Raw genomic sequence first — 17,685 nt, 5'->3', positions numbered from 1 at the left:
GTTTAAAGCCAATATTAAAATGAACATAGATAGAATTTAGAGTCATCCATCGCTAGATAAGTTCAAGGTCATTTCAATAAAAATATTTATGATAAAACTACATCGAAACTCATTAAAACCTTTAGGTTTCCCGTGGGGTGTTCTGTTCGTTCACATACTCATTCAAGCAAGCACATTCTAAATAGATATAAATATATGAAATTAGAGAATGAAAAGGTTAACGAAACAGAAATGATATAGGTAGCTCAGTGGCTGAACTGAAAAAATCATAATTTTTCATTTGGGTTAAATTTCACTGCATCTATATTCTTGAGATACTTTTTAAAAATATTTCCACCATTACTATCAAATTCACATATTTGGGTAGGATTTCATACATTTCGTTTAAAGAGTTGAAAAACCTATCAGTTAAATAAGTGGATGATCGTGGTCCAATGCTTTTTTTGATGGATTTATTTTTCCAAATAACCGTTTTTTTCTTGTGCAGCACCCTTTGTCAAAATCGAAATCACGATAGATTTGTTTGTTTTGTCACTATATTCAAATGATGAGTTTCAAAGTCATATGACAATTCAAATAATACATATTATATCAAGGTCACTACTGCCAAGATTGAACATGGTTATAACTGAATATTACTGGAGTTTCACCCCAACATCAAACCGTTATTTTAACACCTCGACACGTGTTTCGATCACCAAGAGATCTTTTTCGAGAGGAAGAATTAAACTGTTATAATTAATGACATAGTTGATTTGAAAGGGTTATATTTTTAGGAGTGATTAATTTTTTGGGAAAGAAAGTTTTTGGCTTTCTACTACTCCATCTGATACAAAAAAAATGGATGAGAGAATCTTCCAAAGAAAGGAAGGAATAATCAATTTGAAAATAAATAACTCTATACATGGATGTGTAGATCATGCAAAGAAGTAACTTTCAGACACAAACTGAAAGAAAGTCCTCCTGAAACAGCTACTTTCATATAAACATTGAATTACACGAAAGAAAAAATTCTTTCGAAACAAATACTTCTATATGAACACTGAATTATACAGAAGATACTTTCCTCTATTCAGTTTGATTATCGAACATTCGTGGAGGAATAAGAATCAGATATCATTCACATGAGTTCTACTTTGAATGAATGGTAATAAATTGTACTCACATGGAACACTGTCACCCTAATCGTAATTCATGAATGAAGTGTGTGTATTTTCTATAATGTTATCCAATTTGGTACTGAAGAGCCTTAGGGCAAGTGTCTTAAGGCGAAACACGTGTATACCAGTTAGGGTGACAGTGTTCCATGTGAGTACAATTTATTACCATTCATTCAAAGTAGAACTCATGTGAATGATATCTGATTCTTATTCCTCCACGAATGTTCGATAATCAAACTGAATAGAGGAAAGTATCTTCTGTATAATTCAGTGTTCATATAGAAGTATTTGTTTCGAAAGAATTTTTTCTTTCGTGTAATTCAATGTTTATATGAAAGTAGCTGTTTCAGGAGGACTTTCTTTCAGTTTGTGTCTGAAAGTTACTTCTTTGCATGATCTACACATCCATGTATAGAGTTATTTATTTTCAAATTGATTATTCCTTCCTTTCTTTGGAAGATTCTCTCATCCATTTTTTTTGTATCAGATGGAGTAGTAGAAAGCCAAAAACTTTCTTTCCCAAAAAAAAAAAATAATGACATAGTGTTACTCACCTTATTGTTGGAGTAAAAACCGTTAGTCTCCAAAGCTCTGACAAGTAAAAGTAACTATCAACAATGAATAAAATGAACTATCAAAAGAAATGTCATTCAATTCGAAACAGAAATATCTATACTGTTTTATGTTAAATTGGTATGAAAACTTTCTACAAGTTCAATGTAAGATTTTCACTACAATTAGTACCTACTAAATTTCAGTAAGGACTTTCAAGTATCGCCAATTCCATTCAATTTCCAAATTGGTATATCAAACTTCTCAACATTTTAATATGAATTATATACAGACAAATTAATTATATGGATAAAAAGGTAAAAAACATAGTTAGTGGAGTTCAATCAGATTTGAATTGAACTCTTTAACTCAAAAGAAATCATGCTGATTATAAATCTGCGAAAAATATCGTTGGTAAATGAGTACTAAAGCAGTATAATACAAGAACTTGAATACGAAAACCCTTAAGTATTGATGGTAGACCACTTTATCCAGCAAACGTAGAAAATATGAGTTTACCCCGAATAGAGTAATGGTGAATGGGAAAAGTGCTAATTTATGGATTAAGTCATATTTTATACAATCCTATTGTTGAACAAATCTTCAGTAACATACACTTGAGGCAGACAATAAATGAAAGGCCAAAATCAGATCCCTGCGGAACTCCCAGATCTGTACTTGAACCGTGTCCTTCTTTACCATTGCTGCTCCACTTATTACCCTGACCGATCTCGCCCTCTACCCTCATAGCACGCATGGATTAAAGAGAAGAGAGAGCGAGTCCCGCCCACCCTATTACGTAATGACTGTCACTTTCCACGCTAATCTCCTTATAATAACGCGGCGTCTGCCGTTAACGCGATTCTGAGCCGCAGAGGCGTCAACAATATGCTAGTTTTTCACTTTTGTTCTCTCCAGAGTGTAACATCCGTTTTACGGTTACGTAGGTAGGCAGCAAACAAAAAAGGCAGAAAATTGGATACGATAAATGAGAAACGGTTAGTTTTATGTATTCAAATGAAAGTATAATAGCAGTAACGTTCTTTCCTAATGTATTGAAACAGCGCTCAGTTTTAATTTCAGGTTTTTTAACTGTCCCATATTGTAGATTTGTTTTTGGAGAGGGCTAGTTTCCTTATTGGCCTCGTGTTCTTTGTAAGTCTTTCTTACTAACTCCAGTAGTTCTAATGATTTATGCGAAGGAACTCTTCTCGAATAAGATAGATGATTATATTTCTTATTTTCAAAAGAGACTCTTAAGTAAATTTGCAATATGAGCTAGCACCCGACACCAAAAATTACAAATTAGGCAGAGAAATGCCAAATGAAAGTTATCCTTACGTTTTCTAAGGAAGACTGCCCTTCAATCCAATGCAGCGCAGGCTGCATGTCTTCATTATCGTTAAGGCAGATGTTTCAGAAAGAAAGGGAGAACGTACCCAGGAGACCTAATATTGCTAGTCAATTCAGCCAGTTGCAACCTTTGCCTAATCTGTTACAACCTACTGTTGAACATGAACAAGATAACTTTCAAAAAATCTTGCTTTCATTGCTGTATGACACCACCACTCCACATACACCCCTACTTGCTCGTGATTTGTTATATCAAGTAGGAAGAGCCAAATAGTTTGGCTTTTTAAAAACACCGATAACAACCCAATTGGACATCTGTTGGATGAATGTTCCACATATTCTCGTTGCTTCAGGTGATGTCCTGGTTACGAAATAGAAAAGCATTCCTCAAAAAGGCAGCACACTAATCTGTTGAAAAAGTCTTTGACAAAGTATGAAATCGTTTGGCTTTTTTTGAATTCTATCACATTATATTAGTATCCAAAAAACACTTTCATCTAATGAACTATCTACAGATCGATAAACTCCATAATAAAGGATTACCACAAGTTCCTAAAAAGTACCCAGCTTGGACTGACTGAATGCTTTTCTTTTCAGAAGTCATAAACCACATTTGTTGTTTTTGGTGTTCGTGATGTTTTTGCGAACTGTGGAACTGAAAACTGAAGACAGTTTTATTGTTATATATTAGATTAAAATCGCTCAGTTATATATTAGAAACCCATTCTGGAAAACCCACTGGATACTTTGAAAAACCAGGAGATTAACATGGCCAATAGTATGATGAGCTAATCTATGGTTTCAAAAACGCCATCAATCTGAATGTGAACTTTAGGGAACTTCTTCTATATTTTCTAATGATTTTGAAAAAAATTCAGCCTGTGCAAACCCTGCTATAGAATCGTTCTAAAAAAGAGGCTGATTAAGCTTCATTTTCTTGAAAACAGAGACAGCAAAAGGACCACTAGATAGTTGAAGCATTCAGGGTCACTTTTCGACACGCTCTAACATCAATGTAAGCCCGCTACAGCTCTTGCAAGGCATACAAATGCTCTGTACATAGGCGTCCAATGCTGTTGGCATTTGACATTGTCTAAATAATTTGTGTCATAAAAGTGTCATCAAGAGTGTATCATTATATAACTTTTTTTTAAAACTAATCAATACAGTTGATTGTATGATTTTCACTATAAAGATTTTACAAAAACCGCGACACGTGTTTCGCTATAACTTCTTCAAGCATAACTTCAAGCATAACTTCAAAGTTATGCTTGAAGTTATGCTTGAAGAAGTTATGCTTGAAGAAGCTATTATATAGCGAAACATGTGTCGCGGTTTTTGTAAAACCTTTATAGTGAACATCATACAATAAACTGTATTGATTAGTTTTTTAATATGGATTTTCATCAAGTATCGGCCAGTTCTATTCAATTATATAACATTCCAATGAACTGTACTACTGCCTATAATACTGAATGAAATATGAAAAACATTACAAAGAAGTCATGTTCCATTTGCTACCCTGATTAAAACTAATTATAGGTACGACACTGGCCGGCTTATCGTAATCCAAACGTAATGACGATCGCTAGCCATCACGTTTGGCGCTTGCTATAATTTTTGTTACAGTTCTATGCAGTGGGTAGTTGAAGCTAACTGTAGAAATTCAGTAACTCTTCCATAGAGTATTGATGATTTGTTTATTTAGTTTCTTTTGAACTTATCAGTATTTTTCATGAAACAAATACAACCAAAGTTTCAATACTGTCTGAAAGATTTTATACCCAAAAGTAAAGAAAGTTGCTAAGGGTGAGAAATAAGAAAATTGATAAAAAATATTTCAAACTGAGTTACTATAGGTAATGAAGTTTCGATTGTTAATCTTCACAATCATCTAATGAACTACAGATCGATTAAGGTTTTGATTGATTTCCGGGTTTTACCGTGGTCTACTCTGTTTACAATTTCCAAACGTTTCACCTGCAACTGAGGCAGTCATCTTCACTGGCGTGACTGCCACAGTTGCAGTTGCAACGTTTGGAGATTGTTTTTCTGCGAACTTTTAAACGGTAAATTGAAATAAGTTTTATTTTTGTACTCAAATATAATGGTTCTGATCACCTCCGATGGTCGTTCGAGATGAGAAGAAGAGCTCTGTGGTGTAGCTTTCCAGAACTATCAGTCTCCTATCTCTTCTTGATCATTCAACCTGCATCCTAGAGCATCCATAACTCAAAATGGAATACCTCTAAAAGATTTAGACCATTGCGTTGAGTGGATTATGTATGTCTTGAGTCAAGTGAGCGAGCGACTCGTTTTCCTTCTAAGCATAAATCTTTTCGTTTTCATTTTCAAAACCAGTAATTCATTTCGCGATTGCTTCCCTTTCTGTGATTTTTTTGAATAAATATTGAGGTTCTGCAAAACAGTTCAATGTCCCCTATATAATTTTGTCATTAGGATGTCTCAATCAAATTTGAGGCTTGTTAGATTATTTCAAGGCCAAGGTTTTGAATCACTCCAAGTAAATTTTTGTGTAATCGGTGTCACTATTGATTTTATTGGCAACCCATGGTCCGTTTTGTGTTATTTTCAAGTGAAAAAATAACGTTTCATATTTCAACTGAAGAATGAAAGTAACTTCCTCGATAAATTTTCATTAATTCAATTACAATATTTTACATCAGAATTAATTCAATAGAATTTTTTATTAGAACTAATTTGTTACATGTTCAAAAACTACTTTCATTCACTTTTGCTGTTGATTGAATTACTGAGATGGAGAAAAAATGTATTAGGTACATTCTTTGAAAAAATATACTCCAGAAGTCGAAAGATTGTTATGATGCTAGCAAACTGTCAACTGATACATTCGGGTTCGTTTAGAGTATAGAGGATCTTGGCGTTAGAAAACATAAAAAGTGTCTAGAATTTTTATTTTATGCTTATGTCATACCAATTATTTAGAGGAACATACTTCTTATCTTTCTTTAATTCACAAAACAGCGTTATGAATTCCTTTCCAGCGCCTCAAAAATATTTAAAAAATTATTTTTCACTTTCAATATACATTTTTGGGGTCAGTTCAATTCAGTTCCGAACTATAATGTGTTTATATTTTTTCAAGAGTGGCCACATTACAATGAAGTCCTTGAGCTTCTTTCTATTTTATGGTTAGACTTGCCTAATCCCAACTGTTTGAATACATTCGAACTCGTAAACCGAAACCATTTTTAAACTCTTTGTTATCGATCAATCTGAAACTATCCATTTATCTATAAAATTCTTCGGAACGGCAATCGACACCTCTTCAAAAGAACTAGAATCATAAAAACTGTTCAATTCTAAATAGATTAAAGGGATTCTCATACTGTGACTGTCTCGTTTACTTAGGTAACAAACCATATCGACAACTGTGAAATTTTTTTGTAGACGGTATTTATTTTCGACGCCAAAACTTAATTTTCCGAACTAATTCCAGTTTAAATAATGACTCGGCATCATCGGGTATTAGTTTCGAACACAGTAATTTCGTAAAAGTGGTTTTTAATTTTCCTAAATCAATAATACGAAAAAAAGTATGGGTTTCCGAAAGTGCCACATCATCGCCGTAAAGTGTCTTTCGGGTGACTGTAACATCACTTTGTTTTTCGAAAATTTGCCGAAAGCCATGTGGTCATTAGGATAATTTGAGATTTGTGAGGTTACAGGATGGGTGGTGTTGCAGGTATCTTTAATCACGTAATCACAGGTAAACAATACCGGCATAAACTTCAAACAGATTATTCATATTTCTTTGATGAGGCGATTGCTCATTAGAGGGTAATTCAGAGGGTTCGGTATACAGGGTATGTCGAAAGTCTCGGATCATTCAATAACTCCGTTATCTGTCAAGCAATTTTTTCAAATTTGGACAGTGTGGACAGTGATGACCAAACAATTCATCGACCATGATGCCAATGATAAATATTGAAGAGGTACATTGAGTAATGACCCTAACAGGGTATACAGGGTATGTCGAAAGTCTCGGATCATTCAATAACTCCGTTATCTGTCGAACAATTTTTTCAAATTTGGACAGTGTGGACATTGATGACCAAACAATTCATCGACCATGATGCCAATGATAAATATTGAAGAAGTACATTGAATAATGACCCTAACAAAGTGCTTCATAGTTATGGAAATAGTAGACCAGTTATAACAAAATCAAGAACATTATCATCCCGACGTGTCAGAAATTCATTATTACTCACATTGCCAACGCGTCCTTAGAAAACGGAGTTTTTCCTGATGTTTTAAAAATTGGTGTCGTCAAAGCACTATAAGAAAATGGTTAGGTTAGGTTGAGTCCAAAGTGAGTGGGTCTATTCGACCCTCCACCGCAACCCGCAAGGGTTCATTGTGGCTCACACCAATTCACACTCGACCAAATAAACCCAGCATCATAACGAAGCCGATTAGTTTGTATGGTGACTGGTCTTTCAGATCAGATGGTAAGAGTACGGCTCTGACGAACTCTAAAGACCTGATTCGGTCCCCAGCGGGGCAGGCACAAAGTATATGCTCTGCTGTTTCATCGTTAATGAGGTAGTCGGATAGTCAAGGTGCAAGATTCTCACCTTGATACCCGCGACAGCCTTCCCATATGAGGGTTTTTGCACGTCAGCTACACATGACGATGCCTTAGATTCACCCGGGCAGGACTTTTTCGCCTCTGGTTTTGGTGAATCATCACTTGAGTGCAAACGTTTGCTAACCACGTATTTTTCACTGTTTCACTCGCACATTAGCTATGGCATTACTCTCTGAGGTAACTACATACATGTGATAACAATTTTTAAAATGCAGAAGAAGACAATAAGGGTACTTGCCGGAATTGGTTTTAGAGATCACTGTCAAGAGTTTTTTAAAAAATTGAAAATGATGCCTTTACCATGTTTGTTTTTATTTCACACTTTAATTGAAATTCATAGAAGTCAGTCGGTGTTGCCGAGAAATTCGGATGTACACAGCTGCAACACTCGCAATGCTCATCTTATCCGAAGCAGCCGTTTTCGACTAAATATTTCACAGTCGAACTCACTGAACTATAAGCTTTTTAACACATTGCCATCAAAAGTAAAAAAATTGAGTATTAATGCCTTTAAAAAATACTTAAAAAAGGATCTCCTGAAATATGTTTTTTACACTGTTGAGGATTACATTGCGCATTGCCGAGCCAAACGCATTGCCGCATCTCTGCTGTGATAGTTTAATAACATATTGTAACTCAATTCCTAAATTCCTGTTTTTACTGTATTTGCTGTCAAATTTTATGTACAAAAATTTTTATTGGACTTTCTTTTTTGACGTGCTACAAACAAACATATTGTAAAGTAGTTAAATAAAATCTATCTATCTATCTATCTATCTATCTAACCTGTGCATGGGGGGTTCGTTCCTCCATCTGAGACAGATTCTGCATACGCCGCTCAAGAATTTGGTGCACGGCGGTTTCATAAGGTACCCCGCTCTTGAAGAGACGACTCAGTCGTTTCCTGGCTGCATCACCAAACCTTTTCTAAGGTTTAGTTATTGGATCAGGAGTTGAAGAGTTGAGAAGCTCTCACTCCTGATCTAAATTTACAGGGAGGTCAGTTGGAGTCGTAAGCTCGACATCCATCTCCTCTATAGACTCAGCGTCAGAAAGATTTTTTAAGTTTTATTTGTCCATAAAAGTCCCACGAGTAGCTAAGGAAAAAAGGTCGAAGCAGAGCCCCGCATTAGCGTGACAAGGCGATGCTACGACGAGAGGACGCCCGTTATCTCGAAGGTTCCGTAGAGACAGCTGATAGGCTCAGTAGTGTCATTCATCCACCCGGCACGGATACACACACCTTAGGATTGAGCCATCGTTGGGATGCCATTCAGTTAAGGAATAAAAGAACCACAAGTGATTCTGTCATTCCCGTATCCAGCGGGGCTCCGTGGAAGCAGGCACCCGATGGCCGGTTTGCTCAACCCCCACACCCCAAGCCAATGCGCTCACCGAAAACAGCATGCACAGTGGTTCAGGCAGTGAAAGATCAACAAGAACAGACAATTACAGACCAATATTATTAATTTAACAAAAAAAAAATATAGCAAAAATTTAAGAAAAAATTATTAAAATGAGTTTCACTACATTTTTTCAAAAATTCAACCTTCTGTTAGTACAGCAGTACGGATTCGTGGAGGGGAGGTCGACAGCGGATGCTATATTCACTTTAACATCAGAAATTTACAAATCCTTGGATTCATCAAAACCTGCATTATGTATCTAGTTGACCTATCGAAAGCGTTCGAAAGTGTTCGTCATAAAAGACTCCTCGAGAAATTAGAAAACATTAGCATACAGGGCAGAGCATATGAACTGTTTTATTCCTACTTGAATAATCGAAGACGAATAGTTGACATCGATGGAAAAAGAAGTAGTACGAGAATAATTCATTGAAAATGCATTCTGAAGGAAACATTCCTAGTTTTGCTAACGACACAGCAATCTTTTATAATGCGGAGACATGGCAAGACCTCAAGATAAAATCAGAAAGAGATTTCATGACATCATGACATCCTGAAATGGTTTCAATACAACAAATTGGCCTCAAATGTAGAAAAAACAAAATATCTACTATTTACCTCTTATGCCAATAAACTACCGAAAATAGGTCCATTAATTATCAATAAAAACTTATTGATTACACTGTATTTATCTTGGCCCAAAGATCTGGAGCATAGTACCGGACAAACTGAATTCAAATTCAAGAAAAAACTGAAAAATTGGCTCAGAAATTCTTATCGAACTTTTATAAGTGACAATGAAACCCCCTGTAGAATGAACTCAATAAAAAGTCCATTAATTATCAATCAAAACTTATTGATTACACTGTTATTATCTTGGCCCAAAGATCTGGAGCATAGCACTGGAAAAATCCAACAAAATAAATTCAAACTCAAGAACTGAAAAATTGGCTCAGAAATTCTTATCGAACTTTTATAAGTGAGAATAAAACCCCCTGTAGAATTTCAATCCAATCATGTCCTTATATATATATATATTATATATATATATATATATATATATATATATATATATATATATATATATATATATATATATATATATATATATTAAATTTCACAAAAAGGATTTGAAGCTTTATATCTTCTATTAATTATCTGCGAGCGCTTTCGACAGCTGGTCGTACTGTCATCTTCTAGGCACCCCTCAAACTCTCAAATATAGTTTATTTATATAATTCATTTTCAATTCATTATGCTGATTTAATTTTAACAGTTCATATCTAATCATTGTATAGAATGCCCTTACATACATATTTTTTTAGTTTAGTCATAGTCTAGAATTTGGCAATATCACGCACAAGGACCATTTTTTCGAAAATGTTGCTTCTGTGATTCCTACGTTTATTTACCCAATCTCTGTTATATACATGTGATCAATATGGTGAATAAACATTATTTTTATTATTATTTCTTTATTCAAATGGAATGCTCGAGAGCACAAAAATTGATATACCTATTTCATGTTTATATCTGCATTTCAAAATTCTGAATTCCGATATTATAATTATTGACACTCTATTAAAATTAAACGACTATCAAAGCAATAACTGTTAATGAATATCTTCGGCAAGAACACGGGAACAGGCATTTTCAATATTATATACCGATGAAATTGCCGTTCTGTCATTAAAAACCGTTTAACGGTCTATTTATGACTAATACAGAATACATGAATATTTTAACTATAACCAAACACATTTAATTGATCTGCCTCATAATTAAACCCATATTCATGTCTTCACGGCTTTCAATTGAGTTATTATTTATGTTCGGATGAACCTTTGATAAGCGAAAAATGAATTTGATCATGAAAGGACATGCATTGATGATACATATTAAGTAGAGAAGTGTAATATTTGTTAATATAAGAATTTATTAATTTGTTAATAATAAAATAAAAACAACAATAAAAATTAATTGGCGCTCCGGGGCGACTTCATTGATTCCAGTGGCGCATATAAGTATATCTGAAAAAAATCACATTTTGATTATCTCTTAGTAGAAGGTATAAGTAACCAAAAAAAATTTCAAACCAATCAGTTATTTTAATGAAAAGTAAAATGAACAATGTTGGTCACACTTGATACAAGATCCGCTGTATATTCAGAGAATCAAAAATAATCAATACTAATCATATATAATATGAAATGACAAGTAGATGAAAGAATAACTGATAGAAGTAGAGGAAAAATGGGATAATATTCAAGTTCTCAATGATCAGTCATGAAAATCTTATGTCACAAGCAATGAACAAAAGTGAAAATGAAATATTGAACATCTGCGAAATCAATATCAGATTATTCAGTTGTGCAGATCATAGTGAAGATAACAGATATTTCGAACCAACATATGAAATTATTCTGATATAGCTTGGTGGAACAACAACTAAAGCCAATACGAATTTACTATGTTCAGTTCAGTTTCAGAAAATCAGATAGCCATTCAAGGCCACAGTTGTTCAACTAGAAGTGTTCAACTAGATGTGTGTATCATGTTACTTTCAAATACAGATTGAAACAAAAGCCTTCCTGAAACAACTACTCCCTTTCTAAAAATATACCTCTTTCAATTGAATATAATCTAATATATAAAAATGGATGTTTGTTGGTTGGTTGGTTGGTAAGTGATAAACTTCTTCATCGCTCAACCGATCGTGATGAAACTTGACATGTATAAGTAATTTTTCATAGAGAAGGTTTTTAGGCTATCAGTTTTTCTGTAAATCGCCACTAGATGGCGCTGTAGAACAATTTTTTGAAAACAGTGTCACAGCATACCTAACTATGCTGTGGCACTGTTTTATAACGGTGCGCACGCCTAAGTTCATTGATTCTGATTCTGTCAAAACATTGGAACAGCAGCGATACAGCAACATAGTACTAGTCTAATTAATAAAAATGGATGTTTGTTGGTTGGTTGGTTGGTAAGTGATAAACTTCTACATCGTTCAACCGATCATGATGAAACTTGACATGCATAAGTAATTTTTCAAAGAGAAGGTTTTTAGGCTATCAATTTTTCTGTAACTTGCCACTAGATGGCGCTGTAGAACAATTTTATAACGCTGTTCTATAACGCTGCGCACGCCTAAGTTCGTTGGTTCTGATTCTGTCAAAACATTGGAACAGCAGCGATACAGCAGTCGCTACAAGAGTTATTACCAACCAATGACATTGCTTCACTATGTTCAATTTCAGGTGACAATCTCACCAGGAGACTTCAAAATACATTCTATTGAAATTTTGGTGAATTTTCAAAATGATTCAGATCAAATTTTATCAATGAATCAATCAAATCAATCAGTTCATTTTCCTTGACACATATACATCTGCCTATAGGAATAGACAGTTTGTTTTGAATACAAATTTAGAAAATTGTAAACAATTCATAAAAAGTTATAAAAACATACAATAAAATGTTCATTAAAATACAAGTATATGTGTTTCATACGTTAGCAAATAATAAAAATCCATTTATATTATAAAATGATTCGTCCGTTAAAAAAATGTTGTCTTCTCCTGGAGAGTAGTACGGAGTCACAAGACTTTATTTTCTTTGGTGGAATATTAAACATTTTTGGGCGTAATTGATGACGTAAGTTGCACATTCTTGCAATTGAAAGATTATACTGCACTTCTTTTTATTATGGTCCATTTTCATGAATAAAAATCCAATATAATACTATTCCGTGATGAACTGAGATCTATTTTTACAAAACTACAGTTGAAATAACTGACTATTTTTTGTTCCAGGACGAAATGGAAGAGACAGACAGCCGTCGGTCTGGAACTCTTAGCGGAAGCTGGAAATTACGCGGCGTTCCAAAGACTTTACGGTGCCCCTGCCTACGGTTGCTGGTATCCTCCGCAACCTGCTGGACCTCCAGCTGCTCCCAGCGCAGCAGATATGTACTACAGGCAAGCAGCGGCAGCCGCAGCAGCAACCCTTCAAAAACCTCTACCTTACCGGCTCTACCCCCCAGGAATAGGACTCGGAATACCTGGACCCAGTGCACATTTAGGTAGGTAAACTTTTTCATTCCTGATGTATAAAGAAACGCAAACTTGAAAATGTTGACGTAAATAATTGAACAATCAGATAATAATTTCTTGGATATTATCATCTGGCCAACGATTCCACAACTCGATAAAAAAGAAGAAGGACTGATTCGGCTTTCTACTTCTTCATCTGTATAAAAGAATTTTCCTTAGGAGAAAGCCCAAACCATTATTTTCCGAAAATTAATCTTTCCTAAAAATAAACTCCTTCAGTATTAATAATCAACTACTCCCTTCCAATTCAATCATATATCTTATTCAGTTTTGCAACCACTTAGGTACTATTATATACAAAACATTGTAGAAAGTATACGAATATTTCAGTTTTTAGAAATATCAATTAAAAGTGAATTTTGAAATGAAAATGATCTGCCTGTTACAATAAACCGCATTACAATTTCTGTAACCCATCAAAAATGTGGGTTTATAAAAATTTATAAATTTTATTATAAACATTAATATTGATTAGCTATATTTAATTGTCCTTATTGCTCAAGCTTATGTTCGTATTTTACTCGTTAAACGAAATTTCTTTATTATCTACTATGACTTGCGATTTCACTTATATTAATAAGTTATATGAATTGTCTTATTGCTCAAGCTTTGTCAACAAGTTGCCCTTAAGACAATAGAGCATATTTATTATTATTATTACATAATATAAATTTTATCAAAAGTCCTTCGGGGCTAGCCGAACTTGGTATGTATCTGTATCTGTAGAGTAGGGAGGGTGAGTGTACACCCACAGCACTTAGGCCACATGTGACCCATTGTACATCCTCCCGAGGAGTTGTCCTCCTAGGATATTGTCCATCCTGTGCTTTCCAGGAAGGTGGACAGGTCACTAGGAGACATCTCCTTTAAATTGGCAGGTGTAGGCCAAGACCCGCCGAGCACACACTCTCTTTGGCAACCTTGAGGTATCTCACGGTGGCCTCCGCGAAGGTTTTGGAAGGTACAACTACATTACTATCGTTGCGCGGCTTCTTCAACCTCCTTGGGGTTCCCTCCGTGGAGATGCACAAGTGAGGGAGATTTCCTGTAGGGACAGGCGGTTCCTTGCCTTCATTCAAGGCGGAGATCTTGGCGCCCGCCGCAGGAAGTGCCTTGCTGTTGGAGGTGGAGTGGAGGAGGAGGGTGCACTCATAGTTGCTGCCACTCCTGTCTCCTTCGCTCTCTTTCTCCTTTTGGCCTCGGCGCTGCAAATGCTCCTACGCCTTGGCATTTGTATTACATCACGAGGTGTCCAGCCTCATTCCAAGCGGTAGATTGGGGTGGACATTTCTGTTCATCCCCAGCCACCGCCTTAAATTGAGGTGAGCACTTCTGTCCAGCCAAAATGATAGTATGAATATCTGGAGGACACTCATGTATCACCACCTGCGCTATCCAGCGAAAAATTCCATTGAAGAATAATATTAGTCACTTCTAAAATATAAAAAGTCGAGAACTACCTTACTACCGTTTGCAGAAAACATAGGATTATGATCATTAAATATATCAAGGTGGAGAACAGAAGACCCCAAATGTTCCGCAACTCAAATCAGTTCCTCTTACCCAACGTGTATAGAAAATCTGTTAGCCAAATATGGATGCAACTCATGTCAATCAGTGATTACTAGTATCTGTGTTTTTGCATATTCATTACTCTTCAAAGACATCCACTAATTGAAGTTTTCTATTGCAGGTTCTCTAGCTGCCAGTAGTTCCCTTAGCACGCTTAGCAGTTACTACTCCAGCCCAAGCCACGATGGTCCCTCTCCGAGGTCACCAAGTCCTGACATCCCTCTAGATCCGGGATCGCCAGGTACGGGTGGCAGAAGATCTCCCTCCGAAGACGAAGACACCATTCATGTCTGAGAGTGATCAGACGATGTTACATTGTGATATAAAGTGTACTATAGCAGACCCTGTTAATTTATTGGCGCTTTTAAGTGTTGTGTAGAGTTATAAGGGATGTATGGACGATGTTTTGTAATTACTAGAGATATGTCGTCGTTCACTGTGAATTTTCCTAGAGTGGTCATATTTCAGTCTTTGGGAGCTCTTTATCTCTGCGTTGATCTGGAAGAAATGTACAATAATTTTTTTGAATAATAAACTTCCTTACATAATCGTGGAGAATAATGTGCAGATATGAACCTTCATGCCAATCTACTCGATGAAACAAATTTTTTCTAGGATATATTTCAAATGAAGGTCATATATATTTTGTTTACTTCATGAAACATATGATGAAATCCAATGTAGGATCAAAATCAAATCCTGTCAAGACGTAATTAATAGGATTTCACTGTCACTTCAAAAAATGAACTGACGGCTCCTCAAGACTGAAGTAGAAACACCAACATTGTGTATTATAAGAGTACGGAAAACGTACGTTGTAAATGGTTTTTAATTCTTGATTGCACATGTGATGTAATCGATATTCCCTCCTTCTGTTCATTTCAGCTCTATGAGTATGTTTATCCATGTTAAAATTAGAAAATATAGAATAAATGATTTTAAGTTTTTATTACCACATATTTGTTTTATTTCCGAAGTTATCAACATTTTTGCTCCAAAGTGTGATAAGAGTAAAAAAATATATAACGAAACAGATTAACTTGAATTTCCATGACAATTATTTCACATCTTGTACAACGAGAACTGCGATTAAAACAGCTCGAGAAATTTCAACAAAGCACAAACTCTAAAACTTTTCTTGACACTTCTTTCACCAACCAAGTTTGCGTTGTCATGGGATGAAGAATTCAAATCAACTAATAACACCAACTTGGTTAGTGAAATGCGTTAAGAAGAAAGTTATTATTGTAGTGGGTGGAAAAATATTTTGTTTGTTTTTTTACTCAGAGGTTTCAGTTCACTTTTCAGCTTGAATGGGGCTGAGCATCTCGTGTCAAAAAGTTTTCCAAAACAAGCAGTGGCCAGTGTGAAATATAGTTACAAATGTCTCTTATAATTGTATTTTATGCCACAGTATCCTTTCCCTGCAATAAAAGGAATGGAACTCCGTTAGTATTGAACTTGATACGCTCTTTCATATTAAAAGGTGAATTTGGAAACTCTGGCGTAAAATAACTCCAAAACATGCACTTTTCCCAATCCCCAGGCATACAACACTCTTCTCTTTTCAGAATAAAAGTATTGTATTCCTGATAGTTAGGAAATGTGCTTGTTTTGGAACAATAGCTATTCTAGAAAAACTTTCAACAGCTCTGCCTACAAAGATAGGCAGGTGGAAAAACCTGTTTGAAAATCTGTTAAGTCGAAGTCGAAACTTGTGCGAGCTAAGGATTAACAAGGTCTTACCTGTTAACGTGTGATTCCTAACATATATAATGATGATATATTTGTTGGTTGTTCGTTTTCCAAACAAATATCTGACTATAGTAATTCCAGATCCAAATTACATCGATGGAAAGTATTCAATAGATATATCGCGACTGAGTTAACTGGAAAAATTCTGGCCTGCTAATTATTGAATGAATATTGAATAATGACTATTTTTATTTATCACCTCATTTGATTAATGAACAAATGTTATACCTGTCGAAGGTATGAAGCCTATAGAATATTCGAATTCGAATATTCGAACGTGTTAGGAATCACACGTTAAAAGGTAAGACCTCGTTAATCCTTAGCTCACCCAAGTTTCGACATCTGAGGGTTGTCGTTCGTACGGGGGTGACAGCTGGTTAACGGAAAAACAGATTTTAAACAGATTATATTTTTTCGGCATAACTATTGGGTGGGCAGACACAAACAGGTGAGTCGAAACTATAGGGTCTTTCATTAAACACATTCTATCTTCAAATTCAAATAAAACATGGTCTGTGTGAGATATCATCGACATATTTTATTCTGGCCAAACTTTGATACTATAGCTTGTCGGACCATTTTTGTGTATGACTCTCCAGCTTCCTCTCGAATAATTTTACTATCATCGCTGGTGTTCCCCAGGGATCCATATTGTCTCAAAACCTTTTTTTATTGTATATCAAAGACTTATTGTTTTGTTTAAGACAGCACACTTGTTTCGTCATTCCATTTGGATTCCAGAACAACGCCTGCGGATGCACATCTTCACCGGCAGCAGAAGGTTGCATGTCTTATTGAAGATCTAGAGGTGATTTCGAATCGGGGTGAGAGTAACCGGGTTCAATGCAAAGCTACAAAAACCCAAGCATGGGTTTTCTCCAAAAAGATGAATGTCTCCGACCTGCATATAATAATGTCAGGACATTATTATATCCGAAGCTTTCTGCTTCGAGTTCGTTGGGAGGTTAAAATGGACACCAATACGTCATGTCGCTGGAATTGTAAAGGCTGCTTCTCAAAAGCTTGGAACACTATTTCGAATTAGGAAACTATACACTCCTCAGCAACTTTTGATGCTTTATGAAGATCACATCAGACCTTCTTTGGAATATTGCTCCCATGTATGGAGCTCCGCC

At 35.3% G+C, this 17,685-nt stretch overlaps 1 protein-coding gene across 1 annotated transcript in view; it reads left to right on the top strand.

The window, feature by feature from the left end:
• Positions 1-15,743, top strand: part of LOC111506044 (homeobox protein B-H1) — a 98,814-nt gene extending 83,071 nt beyond the window's left edge. Inside the window, exons 3-4 of the mRNA XM_074182124.1 lie at positions 12,923-13,191; positions 14,916-15,743. Of these exons, the coding sequence (XP_074038225.1) occupies positions 12,923-13,191; positions 14,916-15,088 (442 nt within the window). The 3' untranslated portion in view covers positions 15,089-15,743. The remainder of the gene's footprint in view (positions 1-12,922; positions 13,192-14,915) is intronic.
• The last annotated feature ends 1,942 nt before the right edge of the window (positions 15,744-17,685 follow it).

Source organism: Leptinotarsa decemlineata, unplaced genomic scaffold (genome assembly GCF_025532065.1).
Source record: "Leptinotarsa decemlineata unplaced genomic scaffold, Ldec_3_MD MMD2_tig00026328_RagTag_RagTag, whole genome shotgun sequence".
NCBI lineage: Eukaryota > Metazoa > Arthropoda > Insecta > Coleoptera > Chrysomelidae > Leptinotarsa > Leptinotarsa decemlineata.
Note: the sequence above shows the minus strand (reverse complement) of the source record. Positions and strands in the feature narration are given on the sequence as shown.